Source organism: Lontra canadensis, unplaced genomic scaffold (genome assembly GCF_010015895.1).
Source record: "Lontra canadensis isolate GAN:19392208 unplaced genomic scaffold, GSC_riverotter_1.0 scaffold106, whole genome shotgun sequence".
In the NCBI taxonomy this organism is placed as follows: Eukaryota; Metazoa; Chordata; class Mammalia; order Carnivora; family Mustelidae; genus Lontra; species Lontra canadensis.
Window position 1 is genome coordinate 3573446 of NW_022631100.1, and position 22059 is coordinate 3595504.

The 22059-nt window shown below is 36.2% G+C and overlaps 1 protein-coding gene across 6 annotated transcripts in view; it reads left to right on the forward strand.

The window, feature by feature from the left end:
* RABGAP1L (RAB GTPase activating protein 1 like) overlaps positions 1–22059 on the forward strand; it is a 736622-nt gene that overhangs the window by 183623 nt on the left and 530940 nt on the right. For all 6 annotated transcript variants that reach the window (XR_004380432.1, XM_032838759.1, XM_032838760.1 and 3 more), the window contains exon 12: positions 9119–9212. Coding sequence is in view for 5 of the 6 variants with exons in the window: in XM_032838759.1 (XP_032694650.1) it covers positions 9119–9212 (94 nt within the window). In the remaining variant the exon portion in view is untranslated. The remainder of the gene's footprint in view (positions 1–9118; positions 9213–22059) is intronic.

The window sequence follows — 22059 nt, forward strand, 5'->3', positions numbered from 1 at the left end:
AGGTAAGGTTCTTGGCTGCCCCGCTTCTCTTGAATATGGTTGACAGATTTCAATGATCACTGATACATTTTTATTAATCACTTATGCTTAGTAACTACAGGGAATATTAATTAGAAACCTGTAATTAGATTGAGAGTGACAGTGATGATGATTTAGTTGGAAAGAAATAATGCAATTTGTGGTGTCTTCCACCTTGAATCTTCTCTCTCTAATAAATCACCTTGCTTTTGACAGTGGGAAATGTTACCCTACTTCAAATTAAGGATGATCTTTTGTTTCACCTTCATGGTTTACATTTGTGTATCAGCTTATATATAGAACAAGTATATCCTGACTGTCGTGTGAAAAATGAGAGACTATTTCCAAGGTCATACAAATGTGACAGCTTTGGCTGTCCAAAATGACATTATTTCCTACTAAGTAATCAAAATAAATCAATTTTACACTATTCCAAGTTGACACATGTCATTATACAGACTTGTATTCCTACAGGTTTTGCCAGATGAGTAAGGTTTTGTTTTTTCCTCTCCCCAATTGTTTAGAAGAGAGTTTATAGTAACCTTTGATTACCTGTATTAATTTCAGCAAACAGTACGTATTACAAAAGAAAGTTAAGGGGAAAATCATTGAAAACCCACAATAATCACATTTTATCTGTCGTTATTTATCAGTTCCTCATTTTATGAGTAATTCTTCAGTTGAAAAGAAAAATGAGGTTGCTCGGGTACCTCATTTGTTAAGCATCTGTCTTTGGCTCAGGTCATGATCCAAGGGTCCTGGGCAATCGAGTCCCATCAGGCTCCCTGCTTGGTGGGAAGCCTGCTTCTCCCTCTCCCACTTCCCCTACTTATGTTCCCTCTCTTGCTATCTCTCTCACTATCTCTCTCTGTGTCAAATAAAGAAATGAAATCTTTATTTTTTTTTAAAGATTTTATTTACTTATTCATTCGACAGAGAGAGATCACAAGTAGGCAGAAAGGCAGGCAGAGAGAGAGAAAGGAGGAAGCAGGCTCCCTGCTAAGCAGAGAGCCCAATGCAGGACTTGATCCCAGGACCCTGAGATCATGACCTGAGCTGAAGGCAGAGGCTTAACCCACTGAGCCACCCAAGCACCCTAAATGAAATCTTTACAAAAAGGATTTTGTGCTAATTTGCGCATAATTTTGTCATTTATTTTTAACTTTATTTGAAAAAAAAACATTGTGTTGTGTGCATATGTATATATTTTTCCTTTTATGGTGTCTGTTGATACTAGTTCTGAAATTTTCCTTTTATGACTAGGATGAAAAACATTGCTAATAGAAACACAGTATTTGTTTCAAAGCAGGGAGTAGCCAAAGTTAAGAGAGAGAGCCCTTAAATTAATTTGACTGAAATGTCATACATATTTATTTTATTTGATCAAAAAATCTACATTTATTGAATCTTATTTTGGTGTTGCACAGTTGGTTTCTGATCTCTGCATGTTAGAAATCAGTGAATAATAAACAATAAACCTAGAATGCTTTTTTAGTTACTTTGAAGTGCTGGGCAGGAAACTGAGGATTCAGTAACAATAGAAATAATAAGAAATGATACCTAACACTTGAGCACTACTGGGTGACCAGCACCATGTTTAGTACCGCACATGCATTCTCATTTAAATCTTACAATACATGATTAATATGGTTATTTTCATTTCACCGATGTTTAAAGAAAGTTGTAGTCCTATAGTGTGAGTTTGATGTGGAATCCTCTGTTTGGTTTTGGTTTCTCAAGGAGAAATTGGATTGAAATGGAATTGCAGGGAAATTGAAATTGGCAAGGAGACTGTGCATGGAAAAGAATGAAGTTAGGCATTTTGGAGGAGTCTCCAGCCGTACTCCCTGAGTTAAGCAGAGTCTCTCAGAGACCTCTTCTAAAGTAAAAGAGTAGAAGCTGTTAGGTGTAGATTCCCCCAGCTCTCTCTCTTAACATCGTTAAACTTATCCAAAGCCCCATATTTAGTCAAAATATGAGAGGTCCTCTGGTCAGTCACTCTCTCCAAACCTGGGCAGTTTCATGTCTTTTTAGGGAGTTGGCCTGATTCCTCATCTTTCTCTTTCCAGTGTTTTCTTTCCCAATTACCTTAAGTGTGTGAACGTATTCTAAAAATAAAACAGTAACAAAGAAATATTTCCATTTATTCCACAATTAAGTGCTACTATGTGCTAAGTGCTATTATATAAAGACAAGATATACTCCCAGCCCTCACAGAACTTGGTTTCCAAGAATGGGAAGAACATAGTAAAACATGAAAGTTATGGATATTAAATGCCTGAATGAATAATGAAAACAGGCATGTGTTCATGGAAATCTTACAGATATTATTGTAGGAGTCTATATAGGAGTCAGAAAGGAAGAGCTGGCCAATTTTCTGGGAGGTGGGGCTTGATAAAGGAAGCGTAATGCTTGACTTGACCATGCAGTTCTTTTTAGTTTTATTACTCTCACCTTCACACATTTCATGAGCTTCGATAGAGATAATCTACATTTATAGTTGCTGCTTCCTGCTGAAAACTTGCACTCCGGCTTTTCCCCTGTACTGTACATCACAGGAATTCAAATTTCTTGAATGAAAACAGCTTTTCATAGTTAACATGCCTGCCTTTTGCCAGGCACTGTAATATATATGTGTTTTGCATATAATAACTTACTTAATTGGTACAACTACAGTGTTGTTGTTATTCCCATTTTACAGATAGGCAGCTGAATCATTTCAAAGTGATTTAACCAGGATCACAGCTAATAAATGGTGGAACTGGGTTTCAGAACCAGGCATTTTCACTCCGGAATCCATTATGAATGACTGAATGGACCTGTTCCCTTTACCCATGTTTGCATATAGATGCCTACGTACTAAAGTTTACTAATTTTCAAGGCATGTATTTTTTTGTAGGTATAATGATTTTTCTTTCTTTCATCTTCTCCCCTCCAGTTATCAGTTCAGGAAACTTTTAACATCCTATGGCCAAGTACTAATATAGGCACTGGGAGTATAGAAATAAAAGATTTTCCCCATTGTCAGGAAACGTAAAGTCTGATAGGAGAGGTCATAGAAGAAAATAGATCATTGTAATATGGTGTGATAATCACTAGGATAGAATATGCCCAGAGGAGTAGTGCATCCAGAAAAGGGTAATCCTAACTTGAATTTTGGTGTAAAAAATAAGATTTACCTAGGAGGATGAGAATCCTAGCCTTCTATCATTGTTCTTCTTTTTTTTCCCCCCCTAGGTAGAATGGAATACAGTTGGTTTTTTGTTTTTTGTTTTTTTACAGTTGCTTTTTATAAAACTTTTAGAGTTACCCTTTTACATACCACATTGTTCTGTTGTTGCCTCTCTGCCACATTCTACTTGCTAACCTTCTCACTGTTTATTACTGCACTTTGGTTTCCAGTGTCTTTCTCTTTCCTTTCCTTTCTTTCCCTCCCTCCCTCCCTACTTTCTCTCTCTCTCTCTCTTTATTTCTCTCTCTCATTCTTCCTGTATACTTATTTATTTGAGAGAGAGAGCATGGGAGCCAGAGAGAGAGAGCGAGCGAGCAAGCACACATAGGGAAGAGGGATTGGCAGAAGCAGGCTCCCCCTGAGTGGGGATCCTGATTCAGAACTTGATCCCGGGACCCTGGGATCGTGACCAGAGCCAGAGGAAGATGCTTAACTGACTGAGCCACCCAGGTGTCCTCAGTATCTTTTTCATTCTTTTTTCCCCCCTTAAGTTTATTTCTTCCGTTGTACCTAGAAACTCCTTTGTATCTAATACAGTAACTTTATTTTGGTTGAATGCTATTCTTAGGATTTTTCCTCTTTTATTGAACCCCCCTTAATATTTCCTGCAGTGTCGGCTTGGTGGTCGCATACCTTGCCGGTCTTGGAAACTCTTTATCTCTCCATCCATTTTGAATGTCAGTCTTGCTGGATAAAGTATTCTTGGCTGCATGGTCTTCTCATTTAGTGCCCTGAATATATCTTGCCAGCCCTTTCTGGCTTGCCAGGTCTCTGTGGACAGGTCTGACGTTATTCTGATGGGCTTTCCTCTGTACATAAGGAGTTTCATTGTCCTAGCTGCCTTCAAGAGTGTCTGTCTACAATTGTGATTCCTCATTCTTACTATGAGGTATTTCGAGGACTTTCAAGATTCTATAATCTTGGGGGAAGACCGTTCTGCCTCTAGTACATGAACGTTGGTTCCATTCGCGAGATTGGGAAAATTTTCAGAAAGAAAGACTTCAAAGGTAACATGATGTCAATAAAAACGTATCTATCAATAATCACTCTCAATGTGAATGGCCTAAATGTGCCCATAAAACGACACATGGTTGCAGATTGGATAAAACGACAGGACCTGTCCATATGTTGTCTACGGGAGACCCATTTCAAACCTAAGGATACCCCCAGACTGAAAGTGAAGGGGTGGAGAAGCATCTTTCATGCCAGTGGGCCTCAAAAGAAGGCCAAGGTAGCGATTCTCATATTAGATAAATTAGATTTTAAACTAAAGATTGTAGTCAGAGATACAGAAGGACACTACGTAATTCTTAAAGGGACTATCCACCAAGATGATCTAACAATTGTAAATATCTATGCCCCCAATATGGGAGCAGCCAATTACATAAGAAAACTATTAATCAAGATAAAGAATCATATTGATATGAATACATTAATAGTAGGAGATCTTAACACACCTCTCTCAGTAATACAGTAACTTTAATTTGTTTCTTTAGCTTCCTTTCTTCTTGTCTAACAGAATGGCCAGTAGGTATTTGAAACGCAGGGTGACTTGTTTCTGCAGCAAGGAAGATAGATCGGGCTCACTTTTGAGGTCATTAGGATATCAATTTATTTTTATTCTTCCTGATTGTCAAGGGGATTATACCCCTGAAACCTGACCATTAAATCTCTTGCTCCCAACTCAGTGTTTTGGTGTTTTTTGGGCATGTTGCTTTAAATGAGCCTGCATTTTCCATGCTTGGCTCTGGCTTCTAGCCATTTACTAGATGTTGACACTTGGCACAGACTCGTATCTGCTAAATGCCAAGCATGGTCTCCTATGAAAACATGGTAAGAAAAGAAACAAACAAACTATAAGGAGTGGTAACATTTGACTCTGACTTTGAATTCTGAATTCTCTGTCTCCATCACCTGCCCAAGCAGGGTAACCTTGAGCAAGTTACTTAACCTCTCTGTGCCTCAAGTTTCTTACACTGAAAGTGGGAAATTGAGTAGTTGACTACCTTATTAGGTTGTTTAAGGGATACAGTGAGTTAATGTCTGTAAAATTTAAGAACAGTATTTGGAATAGAGAAAAAAAAAAAAGACATTCAATAAAAGCCTACGATTCCTATCTTCTTTGGCTAAGTCCTATTTTTTGTCCAAATATTTGGCTCCTGACTTGCTGTGGTTTCTGCCTTAATTGTTCATCAGGGATCTAGTTTTTACTTCAGTGTGTGTGCCCATTTTACCCTCTCTTGTTGTGGTTCTCCTACTAATCTAGGTGTTTACACTTCTAATTCCTTTTTGTGGTGGAAAATAACTTGGCAGATTGTTAGGGAAATAGTACCTTGTTGTTGTCAATGATGGTTTTTTGGCATTTTAGTAGGGGTTTATAATAATGAAATAGGCTTTTGTTTTCTATAGCAACAGGGATTATTTAAAAGATAAAAGTCCTTTCCCTATGCTTATTATAGTTATGTGTACTTATTTTAAAAGATAAGAATATTTATAGAAAAGAAACTTAAAAGTGAAACACGTGTTCCCTTAATATTTATTGAATGTCTACTATGTGAGAAGATACTGTTAGGTGCTGAAACATAATTGTTTCTTAATAGTTTGGTGTATAAACTTAAACAGCTGTTTTTAAAGATCTTTGTAATCATACCAGTAATACAACTTACTGAAATAAAACTATACTTAAAAATTACTCCTTTTTTTTCTTGTTTTTCATCTCAAATTAATGTATTTTAGATGGTTTCCAAATATCGTATAAAGATCTAGTCAATTCTTAAAACTGTTGGGTGGTATTCTTTGGAATGGATGTACCATAATTTAGTTAATGCAGCTTCTTTTTTTAAATAAAGATTTTATTTATTTATTTGATATAGAGAATTAGAGAGAGAAAGCACAAGCAAGGGTAGGGGCAGAGGGAGAAGCAGACTTACTGCTGAGCAGGGAGCCCAACACAGGGCTCTATGCCAGGATTCTGGATCATGACATGAGCCCAAAGCAGCTGCTTAAACAACTGAGCCACCCAGGTGCCCCTAGTTAATGCAGCTTCTGTTAAAGAAGTCCTGATAGTTTTCAGTTATTATTACAAGCAGTGATACAATGAAATCCTTTTACAGATATCTATATGGCATATGTGTTCCTGGAGAATAAATTTTTAGAAGTGGAGTTGCTGTATCAGATGATGTATTAATTTGGACTCTTAGATTACTCTTCTATAAACATCAACTTTCTTGACCATTCCCCCCCCTTTTTTTTTTATCAACACTAGATATAATTATTCTGTATGCTCTGTTTTTTTCTGTTTCATTGTTTTTTTTTTTTTTTAAAGATTTTACTTATTTATTTGACAGACAGAGATCACAAGTAGGCAGAGAGGCAGGCAGAGAGAGAGAGGTGGAGGCAGGCTCCCTGCTGAGCAGAGAGCCTGATGCAGGGCTCGATCCCAGGATCCTGGGATCATGACCTGAGCTGAAGGCAGAGGCTTAACCCACTGAGCCACCCAGGCACCCCTCATTGTTTTAATTTGAATAACAAAATAATTGAGATAAGGCTTTCTTTAACATCTTTATTGGCCAGTTATTTTTTATACGACTGTACTATGTTTAGGTCCTTGGCCCAATTTTCTATTGGATTTTTTAGTTTATTGAATATTAGGACCATTTGTCAAAAGTTGGGTTTTTTTTTGTTTTTGTTTTTTAGTATACACTATATCTTGCTTCATATCAGCTTTTAATTTACAGGTAGATTTCTTAATCTTTCTTATGGCATCTTGGTTTTGTTTTATTCCTTTCCCAAAAAGAATAAGAAGAAGTCTCTGTGTTAGTAGTACTTTCTGATTTTTATTATAATCAAGATTAATGATTTGTTTCCTTTTTTTCTTTTCCCTTTTCATTGTGTTCTTAGATTTTGGTCTTCAATTTGGCATATACAACTTTAGCAAATACTTTGGAACCTTGGTGTGTTATTATTTACTATGGAGCAAAATAGAGTATAAGGTGGGACTGTATTGGACCCTGCTTGATTGAAATCCAGTTTTTATTATAAGCACTCATACTTGGTACCAGTTTATAAGAAGAGTGATCCACAGTCCCTGTTTGCCTCAGAATAGTCTGTTTAACCTTTTTACCAGTGTAACTTTTAATAGACTCCTTTTTCACTCTCAAAAAGTACCTCAGTCTAGATGAAAAATTACAAGGATTATAAAGGATGGTTATTTACATCGATAGTTTTTTAGAATATTTTAATATTTAAGGCTTTAGTTGTTTCTGTTTACTTTATTCCTCTAATACTTAGAAATACTTCATTTGGTTTAGCTTTTTTTTTTTTTTTAAAAGATTTTACTTATTTATTTGAGAGAGAATGAGTGAGAGCATGAGAGAGGAGAAGGTCAGAGGGAGAAGCAGACTCCCCAAGAAGCTGGGAGCCCGATGTGGGACTCGATCCTGGAAGTCCGGGATCATGACCTGAGCCCAAGGCAGTCACTCAACCAACTGAGCCACCCAGGCGCACCTTGGTTTAGCTTTTTAAAAAATCTCTTATTTCTCTTATTTTCATGATGAACAAAGTTACAGAATTGCTTATGTGAGGTATTTGTAGAGCAGTGAGTTTAGTGTATACCTTCTTGACCTTCATTCCAGTATCCAGAATAATGTTTACTTTTTGAACAAAGTGTCCTAAACGTGTTGAAGCATTTGTCTATGCGTGTGCTTATGTTTTGGTTATACTTTACTAACTACGTGATAAGATCTCTTTGTGTGAATATGACCAAATCTTTTAACCTGGCCAAATAAACCTTCCTTTATTGTATTGTTTTTTGGTGTTCGTGCTATCCACCTGTATGAATTAGTTTATACTTGGATCATAGGCTTTCTAGTATGCTAAGTAATAACTGTTCTTCACACCGATCCCGGTGGGATTCACTTAATGCCAGTCCCTATTGTACTGTAACAACGTTGATAAGACATTGGTTCTTGCTATGAGCCAAACAGATTTTTATCTAGCTTATCATTCAGGTAATACTTCTTCAGACTTTTCTTATATAGTACTCTGTCAGAGTCCTTGTTATAATGTAGGTAAGTTGTACCCATTGTATTTCCTTTCTCCACCAGCTCTGTTACCACTTAAAAAAAATTTATACAGCTTACAGTTACTCATTTTCATCACTAATGGAGTGCTGTAACTCAACCAGTTGTATTCTTTCTGCAACTGTTACTTTATATTATGGGATATTTTATAAAGTTGCCATTTGAAAAAGCCAAATAGTTTAATCTTTCCTTTAGTCAAAAATATTTGTACTTATGAATTCCTTTAGTCAAAAATATTTATGCTTACGAATTCCTTTAGTCAAAAATATTTGTACTTATGAGTATATCTTTAAAACCTTAAAATTTTCTTATATTTCTAGTTGTTTGGTGTTTGTATCATAATATATATATTTCTCAGTGTTATATATTGATATAAATATATATCTGACTCTTGATTTCATTGTTAGCATCACTAATAAAATATTAATATTTGAGAATGTTAATTTCATGATTAGAATATCACATAGGAATTTCTAACTGTGTTACCATTAGCTTTAAAATTTTACCCTCTTGGGATAGAGTTATTTATATATAGGTATTTTCAATTTCATACTATATAAACTGTGAATAGGAATTTTCATAAAATGTTTATGCTTTGAGAATATATTTATCTAGGCACTAAAGATAAACTATATTAATGAAATGTCTACTGTTTTTTTGCAATGGGCATAATATAAGCAGAAGTTTGTTTTATTAGACACATTGTCATGTTTCTTTCTTTATAATACATAAATAGCAAATATATAATACAGTGTTCTTCATTTTTATTTTTGTGTTTCTTCTGCAGAGAGTGATAATGAACTCTCAAGTGGAACAGGTGATGTGTCTAAGGATTGTCCTGAGAAGATCTTGTATTCTTGGGGAGAACTGCTAGGAAGATGGTAAAATTTATTTTTTGTATATTGAAAATTTTATATTTACATAGTTGATGTTAATTTGTCTTATTAATTAAAATATGTATGTTTACCTTAGTATTTTAATGTACTTTAAAAACATAAAAGTTAAAACATAATTCATGAATACTCTATGTTTGGCTGGGTCTTCCATCCAGTATGGTTTTATTTAACTTACTTTTGGAAGATACATTTGCCTTATTATTTAATTTAGAAATAACATTGCCCAGAGTTGTCACCTATGTGCTTTATTGCTAAAACATGTAAATATCTATTGTTAAGGGGTTATATTTCCTTTCTCTGCTAAATCTATTACCCTGAAAAGGGGCTTTACTGCTTAGAATTACTCATTTCACCACTGATTATAAACGGTAACCAGTCTGTTTTATTCTTTCTGACTAAAACTGTTACTTTATATTTTGGAGTATTTTATCTAGAACTACAAAAAAGGATACTTTGTTTATACTTATTATGAATATTCTGTTTATATCTATTACAGGTAAGTTTTTTAAAGAGGTAATCATAACTATAATTTGTTAGTAAAATTTAAAAATCTTGCCAACAAATGATTCTGCCATACCATTATATAGAAACTACCATTTATTATTGAGTATACATATCAAATTACATGCATGCTGGTGGTCCAGAAGAAGCTGCTAAGTCTGGGAAGAATTTCAGACATTTTATATGGTAAAGTAGAAGAACAAAGAATTAAAACTTTATCTTTTTAAGAGACAAACAAATGCTTCTTATGATAATCTCCTATACACCTCCTGAGAGATTCCTGATTTAATTTAGCAGATTATTTATGGTTGTGAGGATTGGAAAGCTCAGGCTTTCTCACTGTAAAATCTGGAGAGTAGTTTTGTCAACTTTCTGATCGAAGTGCCAGATCTTTTATATTTTAAGGAGTTGCCCTAAGAGTAAGGGAGGGCTTGCTGCCTCCCCTAATTAAACAAAGAAAATTTAATCTTATTTATCTCATACATACAGATGTAAAATGAACGCATCTTAGAGAGTTTATTTAACTCATTGATTAATGGGAGCCATTAAGATATTAGAACCAATCAAGTGAGAATTCAGTTTAGAGATTTATATTCTCTTCCTAATAATTCACTTGCATTGTCATGAATAGGAATTATTTTCATGGCTGTGGACAAAAAACTTATGCACTGTTACCAGTTTTCTGCACATCTGTTGAGAGTTGTAAATTTGCCTAAAGACAAAGGCATACACCTCTGTCATATCAGATAATTCCCAAAAGGGGCAACATAGAAAAGGTGTTCAGTAGTCTCTTTAACCCCATTTCAAAAACCTTTCACAATTTTTCCCTATACTATATCCAGAAGCTAATTGACTCATGTAAGCATTGACCACCTTCCTAAATTTATCTCGTATATTTTTACTGATTTCATGTAGTGTTATTGCCCCATTTAAGATGAATTTTCATTTTCTATGGCCCTGAATTAGTGTTAAGGTTATCCATGACACTTGTTAAAGGTGATAAGGACGACTTTATTCCGGGAGGGGGAGCTATCACGATAGGTATAGGAATCACTGAAATGGGGTCTTGCAGTAGGGGAGAGGGATTGGGCTGAACTCCAGATACAGCAAGGAACAGTGCAAATTTATAGCCAAGGAGAGGGTGGATGTCAGCAGATGGAAAGTGACTGAGAGGAAACATCAGAGGTGAAGGGGTTCCTGACTAAATTCACCTCACAAGATTCTTGCTTAAGGTGGATAAGGGTGATCAGACATCACCTGAGGATGGCAGAAGATGAGGAACTCAATTAGAAATCAAGGGTGATCAGATACTGAGGGGGGCGGGGTCCTGGCTAAACTGACTTAGTAGGATTCTTGCTAAAAATGGACAATGCAGAGATGAACATGGAAGCTTCCAAGTCAGGGCCTGTTTGAGGAAAGAGTTCAGGTGAGCCTGAGTAGAGCTCTGTGAAAAAGAGAATCTTTGTCATTAGTTAATAGGATTTTCTAGGACAGTTATATCTTGGGAGTGGGAAAGGGGTGCTGGTCAGAGCAAGAAGATTGTTAGAGTCCAGTTGGGAAAACAGAAGCCCTGCCATCCTTTTCAGCTAGAGGGGTATTAATGCAAGTAATTGGTTTCTAGTGTGTTAGAATGCTGAACGACAGAAAGAGGGCATTGAAAATTCCAAATAGTAGGAAGCAGCAGTATCCTCTAGAGGTGGAGAAATAAAATGGAAGAGGTATTGTGAACAGAATCTAGGAACTCAGTGGAGGTTTCCTGAGGAGCTGGTGCAGGGACCTCTGAAGAAGGCTGCCCAGCTGGTTGCTTAGGTGCTGAGGATGCTCAGAGCAGCTAGGGTTTATAAGGAGCTGTGAGGGGAGGGGACATTTTGTTAGTTCCTGGCTTCTAAAGAGTTACCCAGGCCTCTGAGCTGGTAGGGAGACCCTATGTGATTGGTGCTGGTATGTCCTAGAGCATCTCGCAGGTATCAGTAATTCTCAGGAGTCGTGATATGGCTGCTACTGGCAATGCCAATCCTTCTTTTCTTCTATCTTTCGATCACATACCATTGTTAACTTATTGGCAGAACCTAATTTGGAAACAAAGTTTTACAAGGTTGTAGGATACAAGGTAAATATGCAAAAATCGATCTTACTTCTATATTCTAGCTATGAAAAATTGGAAATAGAAATTTAAAACCACATAAAAGCACTAGGAAAAACCCCTTGAAACATTTAGGTAGAAATTGAAGAAACTGTTACTAGATCTATACATTGCAGAAGTAGAAAACAGTAATGAAAAAAATCGAAGAAGACCTCAGTAAGTGGAAAAATATACCATGTTTATAGAATGAAAGTCTCAGTATCATTAAGATTTCCCTTCTGGCCATACTAGTCTTTGGGATCAATATAACTTCAATCAAAATCCTAGTGGAATTTTTTTTGGGTACCAACTGAATAGCTGATTCTAAAATGTGTGTAGAAAAGCGAAGTAACTGGAATTGCCAGAACACTTAAAAATGAAGAACACATTTGGGAGACTCATACTGCCTGATTTCAGGGCTTACCATCAAGCTACAGTAATCAAGATATTATTGATGAAAGGACAGACACATAGATCAAAGGTGCAGAATAGACAGTTCAGAAATAGAGCTACACAATGTAAATTAGACATTTCTCCAGAGAAGACATACTGATGCCCAGCCGGCACATAAAAGGTGCTTAACATCATTAGCCATTAGGGGAATACAAACGGAAACCACAATGAGATACCACCTTACATCTACTGGGTTACATGTAATAAAAAAGACAAATAATAACAAGTGTTGGCAAGGATGTGGAGAAATCGACGCCCTCTTACACTGATGATAACAGTGTAAAATGGTGCAGCAGCCATTTTGGAGAACATTCTCGCATTTCCTCAAAAGGTTAAATATAGAGGTAAGATATGGCCTAACAATCCCACTCCTACTAATATACCCAATAGAAATGAAAGCATATGTCTACACAAACACTTGTGCACAAATGCTGAATGTATCATTATTCATAATAACCAAAAAGAGGAACAGATCCGAATTCCATCAAGTAATGAATGGATAAATAAACATGGTATATACATACAATGGGATATTATTCAGCAATAAAAATAAAGTACCGGTACATCTAAAACATGCATGACCCTTCAAAACATCATGCTGCGTGAAAAAAGAAAATCCGAAAATAGCAATGTGTGATTTCATTTATATGAACTATCAAGAATAGCCAAATCTGTAGAGATAGAAAGTAGGTGAGTGGTTGTCCAGAGCTAGAGAGAGGATTTAAGGAAATGGAGAGTAAACGTTAAGAGGTACAGGGTTTCTTTTTGGGGTAGTGAAAATGTTCTAGTTGAATGTAATGGCTATACAACTGTGTGAATATATCAAAACCATTGAATTAAGTACTTTAAATGGGTGAATTGTATGGTATATGCATTATATCTTGATATAGCTGTATACAAAAATATACACATATATGGCCTATTGATTGTAAGCAAAGGTTTAGTTGAAATTCAATGGAGAAAGGATAATCTTTTTAGTAAATCATGCTTAACAATTAGATATATACATGCAAAAAAATAAAAACAATAAAAATAAATATTGGGGCATACCTTGTCCCATATTGAAAATTAACTCGTACTGGGTCATAAACCTAAATATAAGAGCTAAAGTTATAAAAGCTATAGAAGAAAACATAGGAAATCATTGTGGCCTTTGGTTAGGCAGAAATTTCTTAGATATGAACTCAAGGGAATGATGTTGGAAAGAAAAAAAAATTACAGATTTGATTTAATCAGAACTAAGAACTTTTGTTCTTCAGAAAACATTCAGAAGAATGAAAAGCTACACACTGGGAGAGAATATTTGTAAAACTGATACCTGGATAAAAGACACATATCTAGAATATTTAAAAAAAATCTCAAAACTCAATATTAAAGAAAAACCAAAAACCAAAAAAAACCCACTTAAAAATAAGCAAAAGGTCCAAACAGATACTTCACCAGAGAAAATATTTTTTATTACAAATAAGCCCATGAAAAAATGCTAAACAACATTCGTCACTACACACATATTAAAATGACTAAAATAAAAAAGCAAAACAATAGCGAAAAGCACTGTGATACCAAGAGCTACAAAGGATGTGTAGCAACTGTAGCTCTCATGTTTTGTTGGTGGAGGTGCAGAATGGTGTAACTGTTTTGGAAAGTTTGGCATTGTCTTATAAAGTTGAACACATACTTACTATAGTACCCAGCAATTCCATTGTCACTCCTAGGTATTTACCCAAGTGAAATGAAAACCTGTGTACTAAAGTCTGCAACATCTTTGTTCATAATTGCCTCCAACTGGAAGCGTGGATCAACTAAGTGGTACATGGAGTCCGGGGAGTATTCCTGAGCAATTAAAAGAATGAACTACTGAGGCTCCTGGGTGGCTCAGTTGTTAAGCCTCTGCCTTCAGCTCAGGTCGTGATCCCAGGGTCCTGGGATTGAGCCCGCATCGGGCTTCCTGCTCCACGGGAAGCCTGCTTCTCCCTCTGCCACTTCCCCTGCTTGTATTCCCTCTCTCACTGACTCTCTCTCTCTCTCTCTCTCTGTCAAATAAATAAATAAATAAAATCTCTTAAAAAAAAATGAACTACTGACACACAATAACATGATGGATCTCAAGTGCTTTATGTTAAGTAAAACATGTCAGATTTGAATGGCTAAATGCTACATGATTTCATTTATATAAGATTCTTGAAAAGCCAAAACTATCATGGTAGAAAATTTATTAGTAGCTGCCAAGAATTGATCATGTTGGGTGGTAGTAACTACAAGAGAGCATAGAATTTTTGAACTATCCTGTGTATTGGTTACAGTGATGACCACACAACTTTATGAATTTGTCAAAACTCACAGAACTGGGGTGAATTTTACACTGCAGAAATTGTACCTTAAATGGCAAAAAAACCCCAAACCAAAAACCAAAACAGAAACAACCCAGACCCTGAAAACCAAGAGTATTAATCCTGAGCATTTTGATTGTTGAGGCACAAATGCTACTACTCTGTCAGAAAAACAAAAGAAGAAAAAATGACCCAAATGCTTTTTTTTATATTTTGTACTACACAGAAAACATCAGAACAAGTAATAAATATGAATGAAGGAAGGAAATGGTGGAAAAAGGAATGAAATTTGTAGCTTATATGTAGAGTAGCTCTTTGAAGTGTCTGCTTTTCTTAGGTCAGTGCCTTCATTATCCCTTGTATTCACATTCCTCTCTCTTTACTTTGATTTGTAGTATTTATTGTAGGAATCACTGTCTCAAACTAATTTTTCTGTTCTGGCCCTTCAAAGTTATGTCAAATGCACATGACCTCCTCAAAGTTACTGTTGTCTTACATGTGCCCATCACAGTGCCTAGAATGTGGTAGGTGCTCGACAAAAATTTATTCCATGTATTTATGAATGAAAATTCTTGACTTACAGATTTCTGTCCCTTCAAGTCTATGAAAATTTTACATAGCTGCATTTGGTACTTGATTATTTTTTTCTTGTATAATTTTTAAATAAATGTAAATTGATATATTTCATGTTAGATTGTAAGTAGATTCAGTTTTCATAGGACAGTTTACTTGACCACTTTGTGTCTTGATCATGTCATGTTATGGTGAGGTGTTTTGACTTAAACATTTTGAAAGTGTCATTCTGGCTTTGAATTGAAAAATAAATTATAAGGAAGCAAAGACAGAAGCAGGCAGAATAGTTAGAAGACTATTGTAAATAAACTAGCAGAGAGATGATGTCTTGCCATGCTGATAGCAAAAAGTAACATGTGATGAGATTCTGGATTTATTTTGAGACAGAGCTGATAGAATTTGCTTGTGTTTCCTGTGTGGCCTGAGAAAAAGAAATAACTGACCAACAATGCCAGAGTTTTGTCTTGAACAACTAGGTCTTATGTTTATTTAAATATGAAAGACAAGAGGAGGAAGAACACCTTTGGAGGATAAAATCAAGATTTTGGAGATGTTGAGATGCCTTGTAGACATCCAAATAAATGTGTCCTTTAGTCAGTTACATAGTAGATTGAGTTCAAGGGAAAGGTAAGGATAGAAATAGGAGTTTGGGAGCCATTGGTGTATAGAAGATTTTTAAAGCTGTTAGAATGGACAGGATTACTTAGGGAGTGAATAGAAAAGTCATCCAGGAACCAGGCCCTTGTCCACTCCAGTGTTAAGAGGTTGGAGGGGTGAGGAGGATCACACAAAGGAGTCCAGGAAAGCATAGCCTGTAAAGGTAGGAGAAGAAACAAGGTAGAAATCAAAGGAAGTAAGTCTGTCAAGAAGAAGGTAATGATCAATTGCTGATAGGTCGAGTAAGCCTGAGAATTTTTACTTGACCCAGCAACTCAGTTGTCACTGATGGCCCTGACAAAAACCTCTCAATGGAGAGGTAAGAATGAAAGCTTGATTAGACTGTGTCTAAGAAAGATAATCAGCAGGTAAAGAGACCTCTTCAGAGCAGTTTTGCTATAAAAGGATGACAAGAAATAGGGACATGTTAGGAAGTGCATGTGCACCGAGAGGTTATTCTAAAAATGAATGTAGCATGTTGTATGTTGTTGAAAGTAATCTAGGAGAGAAAATTTGAGAATGCCAGAGGGAGAGGACACAGTGGCAAGAGAAACTGTTGAGTAGGCAAGAAGAGATGGATTTGATGAGGGATGGAGGAGTTGTTTTGAAGAGCACAGACCGTTCACTGTAACAGGAGGAAAGGCAGGGCATGGCTACCAAGTAAGAGCTGACTCAAGTTTGCTTGCTGTGCGCCAGGTGCTACCCTGAGCACTTTCGAGGCCTTACTCTAGTCGCCACAGCAATCCTCTGAGGTAGGGACTATTAGTATCTTTATGGTAGAGATGAGAAACTAAGGGCGCCTGGGTGGCTTAGTTAGTTAAGCGTCTGCCTTTAGCTCAGGTCATGATCCCAGGGTCCTGCTCAGCAGGGAGCCTGCTTCTCCCTCTTCCTCTGCTGCTCCCCCCTGCTTGTGCTCTCTCAGTCTTTCTGTCAAATAAATAAGATCTTAAAAGAGAGATGAGAAACTGAGATACAACTACGTTAAGAAGCTAGTGTAAAAATGCATAGAAGATAATGGTAATGAATAGGTAACTTGCTCAACAGCCAGTAAGTAACTTGCCCACGATCATGCAGTGAGTAAATGACCACGTCAGCATTTGAATCTAGACAGTCTGGCTCCAGAGCCAGAACTTTTGTAGCCAAGTGGACAGGTGCCATTTCTGTAATGTGGGTAGGTTACTGGATTAGCTTTTATGGAAGAATGTAGAGGTTTTAATGAGAGGGAGAGAGTAAATTAGGAAACTGATTCCCTTGCCAGCCTTCTAGTAGGAGTTAAAGACAGACCATGAGGATGGCAGGAACACAAAATTACTTAGGTGACTGAATAAATAGCATATTGAGAGCTTTGCTGTTTTTACAAAATAACAAGATTTATAACTTGGTTGGAACATATATTTTATGAAGCATTTTCCTAAGCTCTAGGAGATACATAGATAAAGACACAATTCTTACCTCTGAGGTTCATAATGAAGAAAAGATAGGAATGTATTCTCATAACAGACCATTTTAATCAGTTAACTGAAACATTGAGTTGTTTCATGTTTCTTGACCATTTTGTTATTTTTTCCTATAGGATGATTGCGTCCAACTGAAAAAAAAAAGATCTACTCTCTCTTAGGAACTGTACTAGACATAAAGATGAATAGGAGATAATTCCTATCTCCAAGGAGTTTGCCATCTTACAGAGGCATGTAAACATTTAAATGGATAATTGTGATATGCAAAAGTGAGAAAATAATATAGAGTAAAGCCTCATGAACTCACCATCCAACTTCAGTAGTTACCAACATAGTAAAGACAATCCTCAACAAATCTTTTAAAGCTAAAATTGCTATGGTGCTTTTTATTATTTCAGAAGCAACTGTTAATAGAGAAACTGGTTGGGAGGTAATTGCATGAGTTGGTGATATCTTGCCAAACCCATGGGCCTTATAGGGAGAGGAGGTTCCAAATGGGGAAGGACTTCGGAGGTAGAACTGACAGGGCTTCTCAGCTATAATTCAGTGTACATTTTTCTAGGAATAAAGTATCTTTCTAAATTATATTTTTAGTAGTGGACTTCAAAAAATTCATTGAGTGAATCTGAGGAAACGATTTTATTTTTTTAGATTTTATTTAAATTCAGTTAATTAACATATAGTGTATTACCAGATTCAGAGGTAGAGGTCAGTGATTCATCAGTTGTATATAAACCCAGTGCTCATTCCATCACATGTCCTCCTTAATGTCCATCTCCCTTCCAGCAACCCTCAGTTCGTTTCCCATAGTTAAGCATCTCTAATGGTTTGTCTCCTCTGATTTCATCTTGTTTTATGTTCCCCTCCCTTCCCCTATGATCCTCTGTTTTGTTTCTTAAATTCTACATATGAATGAAATCATATGATAATTGTCTTTCTCTGATTGACTTACTTGATTAGCATAATACCCTCTAGTTTCATCCGCATTATTGCAAATGGTAAGATTTCATTTTTTGATGGCTGAGTAATATTCCATTGTATGTATATGCCACATCTTCTTTATCCATTCATCTGTCGATAGACATCTGGGCTCTTTCCATAGTTTGGCTATTGTGGACATTGCTGCTATAACACTGAGGTGCACATGCCCCTTTAGATCACTATGTGAGGAAACTATTTTAATCAACTAAGAGAACTGATTTTTGACCTTTACAGAACTTCCTGCATCTTCTACAATTCAAATATTTTTATTTTATTTGGCTCTTTGTTGCAGTTGTGTCATGATAATTCATATGCATTAAAAAGGAAAAATTTGCCAAATTGAGAAAAGTTATATCTGTTACACAAGGATTGATAAAAATTTTTAATTGCTCTTGGAATATCTTTTTAAAATATTACTGTTCTTTACATTTAGAAGCTTTTGGTGAGTCTTAGCAATACTGGTTAGGTACTTACATTAAGTTATCTTTGTGATTTATTTAGGTAAAGCACCTGTTGTATAAAATACTTCAGTTTTGTTTTGGGAATATTTTTCTTTAAAGTGAGGAGACAGCCTGTGTTCTTCTTCTTCTTCTTTTATTTATTTATTTAATTTAGTATTGTTTTTAAAAGATCTTATTTTATTTATTTGTCAGAGCGAGTGAGCACACAAGCAGGGGGAGCGGCTGGTAGAGGGAGAAGCAGGCTTCCCCCTGATCAAGGAGCCCAATGAGGGACTCATTTCCAGGACCCTGGGATCATGACCTGAACTCAAGGCAGATGCTGAACTGACTGACCCATCCAGGCGTCCCTTCAGCCTATGTTCTTAATGAACTTTTAACTAAAATATAGCTGAAAGTATTTTAAGCTTATTATAAAATAGCTAGATCACTGTATTGAAATAAAGAACTTTTATGGATCAAATCAGAATTCAGTTAATTAAAAATATACCACTAGAAAGATGTAAAGGGAAAAATTTAATACAAATTTGAAATTATCAGAAAGAAATAAAGATAGTATGGAAAAGAAAGGTAAAAACAGAGTATGTAAAAACTTCAGTAGTAGAGGTCTGTTATATGAGCTTGGAGTTAAGGTTTCTTGAAGAAATGACTGAAAGAAAAAAGTAAGTGAGCTAGAATTGAAGAAGAGGGCTAGCAGCAGGGAGAGAGGAAGAGAGGAGACATCTGTGATGGGACAACTTGGAAAATCCAAAATGGAAAGTGGTAGCACCTAAAACCATAAGATATCTTGGAATAAACCTAACCAAAGAGGTAAAGGATCTATACTCTAAGAACTACAAAACACTCATGAAAGAAATTGAAGAAGACACTAAAAGATGGAAAAATATTCCATGCTCATGAATTGGAAGAATAAACATTTTTTAAGTGTCTATGCTGCCCAGAGCAGTCTATACTTTTAACGCCATCACAATCAAAATACCAATGGCATTTTTCAAAATGCTGGAACAATCTTAAAATTTGTATGGAACCAGAAAGGACCCTGAATTGCCAAGGAAATGTTGAAAAAGAAAGACAATGCTGGGGGCATCACGTTGCCTGATTTCAAACTATATCACAAAGCTGTGATCACCAAGACACCATGGTACTGGCACAAAAACAGACATACAGACCAGTGGAACGGAATAGAGTGCCCAGATATCGACTCTCAGCTCTATGGTCAACTGATCTTTGACAAAGCAGGAAAAAATATCCAGTGGAAAAAAGACAGTCTCTTCAATACATGGTGTTGGAAAAATTGGACAGCTATGTATAGAAGAATGAGATGGACCATTCTCTTACACTCTCTTATTTAGAGTTTATCTTTAGGGAGTTTATCTTTATAAAGATAAACTCTAAATAGATGAAAGTCCTCAATATGAGACAGGAATCCATCAAAATCCTAGAGGAGAACATAGTAACCTTTTTGACATTAGCCATAGCAACTTCTCTAAAGACACATCTCCAAAGGCAAGGGAAACAAAAGCAAAAATGAACTTTTGGGACTTCATCAAGATAAGAAGCTTCTGCACAGCAAAGGAAACAATCAACAAGACAAAGAGGCAACCCACAGAATGGGAGAAGATATTTGCAAATGACACTACAGACAAAGGGCTATCATCCAAGATCTATAAAGAACTTCTCAAATTCAATACCCAAAAACCAGATAATCACGTCAAAAAATGGGCGGAAGACATGAGCAGACACTTCTCCAAAGAAGACATGCAAATGGCTAACACACATGAAAAAGTGTTCATCATTAGCCATCAGGGAGATTAAAATCAAAACCACACTGAGATACCACCTTATACTAGTTAGAATGGAAAAATTGACAAGGCAAGAAACAATAAATGTTGGAGAAGTTGTGGAGAAAGGGGAACCCTCTTACACTGTTGGTAGGAATGCAAATTGGTGCAGCCACTTTGGGAAGGAGTGTAGAGGTTCCTCAAAAAATTAAAAACAGAGCTACCCTATGACCCAGCAATTGCACTACTGGGTGTTTACCCCAAAGATACAGATGTAGTGAAAAGAAGTAGTGAATGTACCCCAGTGTTCACAGCAGCAATATTCACAATAGCCAAAATATGGAAAGAGCCAAGATGCCCTTCAACAGACAAATGGACAAAGAAGATGCGGTCCATATACGCAATGGAATTTTACTCAGCCATCGGAAAGGATGAATACTCAACTTTTGCATCAACATGGATGGGACTGGAGGAGATTATGCTGAGTGAAATAAGTTAAGCAGAGAGAGACAATTATATAGTTTCACTTACTTGTGGAACATAAGGAATAGCATGAAGGACATTTGAAGAAGGAAGGGAAAAATGAAGGGGGAAAAATCAGAGTAGGAGATGAACCATGAGAGACTATGGACTCTGGGTAACAAATGGAGGGTTTTAGAAGGGAGGAGGGGTGGAGGTATGGGTGAGCCTGGTGATGGGTTTTAAGGAGGGCATGGATTGCATGGAGCACTGGGTGTTGTACGTAAACAATGAATCATGGAACACTGCATCAAAAACTAATGATGTGCTGTCTGGTGTCACACAATAAAAAAAAGACTTCTGTGACATGTCCAATATATTCAAAATAGTAGAGCCGATGACCTGAGCATTAAATTATTTAGTACATTTAAGGAATTGGGTAGAATTATTTCTGGATAACTGTTTCTGGTTTTAAAGTTGTGTGGAAGCTGTTGAGGTTTTTGAAGACTAGAAAAACAGAGTACTGACTCTGAAAACTTAGGCATAAAGGTAAAATTTTGTAGCAGGAAGATTTCCTAACCAAAAATACTAAGTGAATGTCTAAGGTAAAAATTATGGTTTATTGAATAAAACCATCTTCAAACTACTCAATTCTCTTTTATTAGAATATCAGAAAATTGATACACATTTAGTAGACGCTTTGATTGTGTTCTTCCTGGCTATGCTTACCACAGTGGGAACGTGTTGTCTTAATCTGTGGTCTCTCAGCCTAACCAAGCATCAATGAACTGCTGGGAGAACAAAATAAAATACAAGCTCAGAGAGAACCTGAAAGACTAGGTAGAATCACTAAGTGTGAACATTTATAGCTTTCTTCCTTTTCACATTAACATATAATGTTCCATTTTTTTCAGCTGAGGAAAAATCCTGCTCGTCTCCAATGTGCTCTTATCAAATATGTGCTCTTGATCTTCAGAATGACCTTTAATCTGTCGTTTTTCTTGAAGTTTTTCTCTTTCTTTCTTTCTTTCTTTCTTTCTTTCTTTCTTTCTTTCTTTCT